The sequence below is a fragment of the Fukomys damarensis genome, unplaced genomic scaffold, assembly GCF_012274545.1.
Source record: "Fukomys damarensis isolate Sample0158 unplaced genomic scaffold, DMR_v1.0_HiC HiC_scaffold_10, whole genome shotgun sequence".
NCBI lineage: Eukaryota > Metazoa > Chordata > Mammalia > Rodentia > Bathyergidae > Fukomys > Fukomys damarensis.
Window position 1 is genome coordinate 32,670,219 of NW_022900922.1, and position 7,427 is coordinate 32,677,645.

General features: G+C 39.3%; 1 protein-coding gene across 1 annotated transcript in view; it reads right to left on the reverse strand.

The window, feature by feature from the left end:
* Positions 1 to 218: 218 nt before the first annotated feature.
* Positions 219 to 7,427, reverse strand: part of Snrnp48 (small nuclear ribonucleoprotein U11/U12 subunit 48) — a 14,402-nt gene continuing 7,193 nt past the window's right edge. Inside the window, exons 5-9 of the mRNA XM_010622824.3 lie at positions 5,695 to 5,883; positions 4,894 to 5,015; positions 2,184 to 2,272; positions 1,467 to 1,631; positions 219 to 1,122 (exon numbers count right to left, since the gene is read on the reverse strand). Coding sequence (XP_010621126.1) covers positions 1,074 to 1,122; positions 1,467 to 1,631; positions 2,184 to 2,272; positions 4,894 to 5,015; positions 5,695 to 5,883 — 614 coding nt within the window. The 3' untranslated portion in view covers positions 219 to 1,073. The remainder of the gene's footprint in view (positions 1,123 to 1,466; positions 1,632 to 2,183; positions 2,273 to 4,893; positions 5,016 to 5,694; positions 5,884 to 7,427) is intronic.

Here is a 7,427-nt window from a genome sequence, read left to right on the forward strand (position 1 = left end):
CCTTTCAAGTGCAAGGACCCAAGTTCAATCTCCAGTACCAAAAAAAAAAGAAAGCAGATCTTTGGCTGCCTACAACTGGGGTAGAAGACCAGATTGGGAAAAGGGGTCCAAGGGAACTTCTGGGGGCAATGGAATAATCTACATCTTGATTGTAACAGTTACACAAGGTATAAATTTGACAAGACTCAAGATACATGCAAAATGGATGCTTTTTAATGTAGATAGTACATCAGTAAAGTTGATTGAAAGACATAAAAGGACAGTGAATTTTTAATTAACATGAAGCATAAATATTTTCTCATTTTGAAAAAATTATTATCAAGAAAGCTAAAATTTGACTACCTTCCAAATCTGGTTTCCACCCGTCTCTCTCTCATATATATAATATACATATATCCCTCCCCCATAAATAGCCTTGCTAGGAGTTTGATATTGATTATTCTGAACTTTTAAAAATAAATTCACGTACATATACAGCCAAAGGAAATACACAGTATTGTCTGGTAGACAGATCTAACATCCTACATAACTTACCATTACCTCTTAGTATCATGTTTCTGAGCTCTACCCACATTAACGCAGACTGGGGTTATTTAAATACAAACAGAAATCTATGTTAGGATCACACCATGGAAGGTAGCCAGGCCACACCCCTTTAGACAGCTACTTACATTTTTTTCCCCCCCGCCACAATTCACCAGTGGAGCGATACAGGGTAATTACCTACGGGTGCTCCAAGCACACTTTAGCCTTATCTGTAAGGGTTAATTTGTACACTGAGAATATATGTATAATTCATGTATTTTAATTATTAACCTCTTAAAAAGAATGATACATAAATTACCATGGTGAGACAAAAGTCAGTAATAAGAAAGTATCTATTAAATATAAGGAAAATAAAGTTGTACAGCATAAAGTAAATGCATGATTTGAAGCATAAGTATTTATTGAAAAATATTGAGCACGAAATAATTCATTTTTAAACACACTCTGCTAGGCAAAGCAATTACAATTAAAGTAGCAAATTGGATGTAATGACATGAGCATAATTAATTACACATACAAAGGTTCATTTATGTTTTTTGCTTTCTTCTTTTATGACTATGATGTCTTTCCCCATCCCTGAAACAAAAGGGGTATAAAAAAAGGATTATAAATCATGGATGTGTTTATATCAACACTTTAAACTAATTCAGTAGTAACATACTCTCATCAGACATGAATCATGACAGGTTGAAATGTGTGATTAGCACTGAATAGTAATTTTGGAAGAGTAAATAGAAAATCAATTCTTACAATTAAGAAAAAACTGAAACAGGAGTAAGCAAAACAAAGTTATACTTCAGAGTTCAGCTTTAAAATTAACTCTGAACAAAATAAAATGATAGACAACCAGAGAATTCATTCCAAATTGAGTATCAAGTCACAGGCGGGTATGAGCTCAGGGGTAGAGGATGCAGACTCACCTCTCCTTCCTCCTTCTGGACTCAGAGTTTTTATCCTTATCTCTATTTCGTTTCCGTCTCTGTGGGCTCCTGCTCCGATCCCTCCTGCGGCGTGAACTCTCAGGGTCCAGACAGCTCCCGCCAGACTGCCGTGAATCCACTGAAGCCGAGCGCCTCTCTTCGCTCCTGAGAAGCAGACAGGAAGTGAACCAGCTCGTCCTCCCCTGGTCTCCACTACACAGCCACAGAGGGTCCACTACCCCGCATCCCGAGATCCCCCAGAAGACACAGTCGGACAACCACTCCTGTCATGTTTTCTTTTCTTTTGGTACCGGCGATCGAACTCAGGTCCTTGTGCTTGTAAGGCAGGCGGAGGAACCACTGAGCTAAATCCCTGGCCCCTATCATGTTTTCCTTTTAAACTATTTCAGTAACATGGTTGTTTCTCCAACTGTCTGCCTCCAAGACTGACAGCATCACAGAATGACTCTAGTAAAATTCTGAGCACTGCTGACCATGAACAATAATCCTCATGGTTTAGGATACTAAGGGTCTCAAAACTGCTACCATTTAACACTCAGAGGTACCAGACTGAAGAGGAATCCACTGGGCAGGGACGTGGCGCAGTGGCAGAGCTCCTGCTCATCACACCCAAGGCCCTGGGCTTGATCCCCAGCACCGCAAATAGGCAAAATAAAAACAAAGGCAATGTTTTTCCCAATAAAGACAATGACATACTTTTCGGTGTCGCCCTCAGCTTTTTCCTGCTCCTCTTGCCAGTGGTTACTGAGTTCTTCCATGTGCACATTTATTACATCCCGAATCACCTTGGGAGAAGTAAGCACCAAATTTCAGATTCCAAAGTTGTTCACAAAAATTAAGAAAAACCACTGCTAACAAGCAACCAAGAATTTACTGAGAGCCAAGAAGTCACGGTGCCAGGCGAAGTAAAAAGGCAGCAGGGACAAGGGTGATCTCAAAGATGCTGTGTTTTCCCTGCTGTGGAGAAATTTCCAGTAGCTGCCAAAGTGAAAAGGAACAGGGTCTGCACTCCTACCGGGACCCTAAGAGCCCCGCCCCCTCCCATATCCCACAGCAGGGGCCTGCCCGCCTCATGGAACAGCTCTCCAGAAGCCCTGAGCCATGGCTGCCCTGGATGCCTCACTCTGAGTCTCTAAAAAGCTCCCACTCCCACCTGGAAAAGCCCAGCCCCACCTCCCCTCTCCCAGGTCTCCCGTGGGAAACCTACAACCACAGCCTGACTCGGGACAGTGGCACAAGCGCCCCCACTGCCAGTCAGACTCCAGCACCAGCACTGCCTTGGCATGGGACCCACCCAGCACGGGTCTGCCACACAGGCAAGGGCCAAGGCACAGACCACCCTCACTTCTCCCTTTCCTTCACATGCCACCTGTTCTATGAAGCTCATACCAATTTACCTTTTAAAAAGCCACTCCCACCTCCCACACACCTTTATTCCAGCTGTTTGAGCACTGAATTTCTGAGTGTGCTTATTAAACTGTGAGCTTGAGGGTGAGGTCTGGGCACTGTTTATCTCTGCATACCACATGGCACTGTGTTATGCATGGTAACTAGAGTGTGTAATGATTTCTTGCTATAATTTTTCAAAGTTGAGGTTCTAGCCCAGCCAACAAAAATAAGACAATGAAGTGATGAATGTGACTGTACTGTCTACCTAAAATGTACCCCTAAGCAATGGAAAAAATCCTACTACAGTGATCCATGCATACTCATGTTTATAGCAGCCCAATTCATAGTAGCTAAAATATGGAAGCTGCCTATATGTCCATCAACAGATGGCTAAAGAAAATGTGGTATTTACACACAACGGAGCACTACTCTGCCATAAAGAAGGATAAAGTTGAGTCATTTGTAGCAAAGTGGATGCACCTTGAGACCACAATGTTAAGGGAAATAAATCAGACACACAAGCTTAAATATGGCAGGGTTTCTCTTATATGAGAAACCCAAAATATAAATAAAGAGCAAAATAAAAGATAATAGGAAGTAGGGAGATCAATTTTTTTCAGAAGGGGATCAAGAAAAGAGAGGCATGGGAAGGGAGGAAAAGGGAATGAAAACAATTAAAATGTGTTATGTGCATGTATCAACTCCACACAAGGAATGTAAAGATTATGTACTAATAAAAAATAAAAGTTTACAGTTAAAAAAAAAAAATAACATAAAACTTCACACTGAGCAGTATAGGGCAGAACATTCTCACAATGGCTCAGTCAAGCAGCACTTCACAGAAACAACAGCTCTTACACTCAGCAAAGTTAAAAATGGCAAAAACACCAAGAGACTTTTAGAGCTAACAAATGAATTCAGCAATGCAGCGAAGCATAAAACCAACATCAATCAATAGCTTTACGGTCCATCAATAATATACTAGCAGAAAAAGAAATCAGGAAAACAATTCTGTAAAGAAGATGTACAAACTTAAAAAAATAACTAACAAGTTGGGCGTGGTGGCACATGCCTATAATCCCAGAACTCAGGAGGTTGAGGTAGGAGGATCCCTATGAGTTTGAAACCAGCTTAGGCTACATAGAGAGTTCCAGGTCAGTCTCAACTACATATTGAGACCCTGTCTCAAACCCCCCCGCCAAAAAATAAATAAGTACGTAAGTAAATAACCACCAAAGTAGTACTGCATCATGGTGAGAACATGCATGTTTGTGTCAGTAACATCTTACTTTTTTGTTTGTTTTTGGTACCAGGGATCGAACTTGGGACCTTGCACTTACAAAGCAGGTGGTGGAACCACTGAGCTAAATCCCCAGCCCCAGATCTTACTTTTGAGTTTTGATTTTTTTCATTTTATAATCATATAAGCTTCACAGGGTTATTATGAGAACTTATTGAAATAATGCCTGAGAACACAGAAATTTCTCAGTAAATATTAGTTTTTATGGGCAGAATTCCTAATGTGCTTCTATGCACTTTACTAAGTATTTGGGCTTAAGAAGTGTCTTAGTATAAATTATGCATCAGACTCTTTGTGTTGATTATTTTCAGATGTCATTTGATGTGTAAAGGTGAATTTTTTAATACATGAGAAATTTCTGAGCTCTCATTAAAAATTATCTAAAAAGCTCAACCTGATCAAGCCACACAACCAATGATAAACAGCACAATCAAAACTCAAGCTTTCTTGAACGCAGGCATTTTTTAAGACTTTGCAACTTCGTTTGTATGTGCATGTGTAACTTCTTTATATAAGGTTTTTGTACACTGAGGAACCTCTCTGTCCAGTAGAGGGTGAGTCTGAAAAAGGGCAAACACCAATCAGGAATGGACATCCTGAGGACACTTCCTCTGACACCTTCCAAGGGGCTGAGGAAACCCACAGAACAAATTTAGAAAACCATCGACAGGAAATCTGTGTTCTCAACAAAGTTCTCCCTGCTTATGTAAAACTTACCTCAGTGTATGATTTCTTGGTTATATGAACATTCTTAGCTCTATAGGACTGGCGTCTTCTCTTATAATCTCTAACTTCTGCCAGGATTTCAAGATAAGATTTTGGACTTTTCCGACTATTATCTGATGAAAGAATAAAATGAAATGATTATATCTTTTGGGGGGGGTACTGGGGATTGAACTTGGGACCTTGCGCTTGCAAGGCAGGCGGCAGAACCACTGAGCTAAATCCCTGGCCGTAAATGATTATATCTTTAAGAGTTTTTAAATTTTTTAGAATTAACAGAGAGTTTGGCATGGTGGTACACACCCATAACCTAGCTCTCAGGAGGCTAAGGAAGGACAACTGTGAGTTCAAGGCCAGTCTGAGCTATGTAGTGAGATGACGTCTCCAAAAACGAAAAAGGAAGAAAACAATCAACAGGTGGAAACACAGTCCTCCTATACAGCAACATGCTTCAAGGCAGTATACAAGAACTCTCTAAAAACTCTTCCTTCTATCTGGGCTGTTTTATATTGTGTTTTGTTTTTTTTTTCCTCTAGCCATCAGCTGAACATAAGAAAGTTTATTTATGTCCATAGATAAAAATAACAGCACAATTGTAAATAACAGTTTCACAGAAGAAAGATACTTAATATAAGTCAGAGTAAAACTTCATACATCGAATATCTCAATATATATGTCAATATCACATGACACAACCGTCTCGTCCCAGTTCAAAATGGCATGATAATAAATCACCTTAATGCTCACAGAACAGAATGACAATAAGAAACATGAAGTATGATATTTATCTCAAACCTTGATTGACTTTGGCAGCCAAATCTACAAAGAGATCACTGTCGTTTTCAATGATTTGAGAATCAGAGCGCTTTTTCTTTGTTTCCTCAACAACAAAATCATAAAGGGCAAGACGATCTGCTTGGGTCAGATCACAAACAAACCGTTTGTGATTCAGAGGAACTTCAACAGGAAATGAAGAATACAGCCCTAAAGTGAAAGAGAAGAAAAACATCACAAGAATAAACAATATGCAAAGCATTGTAGACTTAAAATCTAAACCCTTAACATTTGCTGCCCTGATGCATTATTAACACACACTGTGCTGTACATACACAGCAACCCCAAAATAAACAAAACATCAATATGCGTAATGTGATAAATGGTAAACAACGACTATCCTGAAAGCTGTTATCCACAGAAAGGCTGTATCTTGGACGTTCATTATTCTTTCCAATAAGGTTAAGACAAATCCTAGGAAGGGAGGCAATAATTATCACAAAAAGTAATTTGCACATAAAGTCTTTTCCTTGGTGGGAAGGGGCTGAGACAGGGTCTTAGTAATATAGTCCAGGCGGGCTTTGAACTTGCAAACCTCCTGCCACAGCCTCCTGAGTGACAGGATTACAAACATGTATCACCACACCTGGCAAGAAAAGCTTTTTTTCTTTCCTTCCCTGTGTGTGTGTGTGTGTGTGTGTGTGTGTGTGTGTGTGTGTGTGTGTGTGTGTGTGTGTTGAGGACTTGCTATGCTGCCAAGAAAAGCTTTTTTTCTTTCCTTCCCTCTGTGTGTGTGTGTGTGTGTGTGTGTGTGTGTGTGTGTGTGTGTGTTGAGGACTTGCTGTGCTGCCAACATTGACTCCTGAGATGAAAGCATCCTCTTGCTTCAGCCTTCCAAGAAGCTGGAACTAGAGGTGTGTACTGTCACACCCAACTAAGAAAAACATTGGGTAGCAATTTTTTAAAGACTACCCATGACATAGATGTTACTTCCTGTATATATACTTTTGGTATAAAAGCTGGAAAAAAGTTTTTGCTACATAATATACATTGTAGTCCCTCTGAAAATAAATTATGGGAATATGAAAATCGGGTACAAAATGATTTGCTTGAATTATCAAGTTCGACATTCAATATTTGAAACACATTCCACTTGTGCAATGACTTACAGTTAGGGGTAAAAAAAAAAATTAAGTAGTAGAAATCCCAAACTTCCTCAGACCAGAGAAAGACAAATTAAACTGAACTCATTTATTTTTCTAATGAGAAAGCAGAGTGGCTTAACCAAATTAATCAAAAACAGGTAACAGCAGGGCCCCCTGATAGTTAAAGAACTTTCTAAAGTCTGCTCATTAATGAAAAAAAGTAAATACAATACCTTGATATGATGTATTAAAACACTGAAGAAAATTTTTGTTTTGAGATTCAAATGTTCTCAAAGAAATAAAGTGATTGTGACTGGAAATAAAGCAATTTAAAGCAATTCTTTCTAAACTTCATTATTCACTAAATCAAATTAAGAACATGAACTACTAAAGGAATCCTTCTAATGTATGCTAGTTTATCCTAAAGTAGTCACTCAATTCAAGGCACAGTGTAAAATCAGTAGCTCTTCCCAGAGAGTAGTCTTACTATGTTAACTTCTTACGTAAAAGGCAAAAGAATTCAAATAAAAACATACTATGAACTAAGCATTTTGAGAGAGAGAGAGAGAGAGAGAGAGAGAGAGAGAGAGAGAGAGAGAGAGAGAGAGA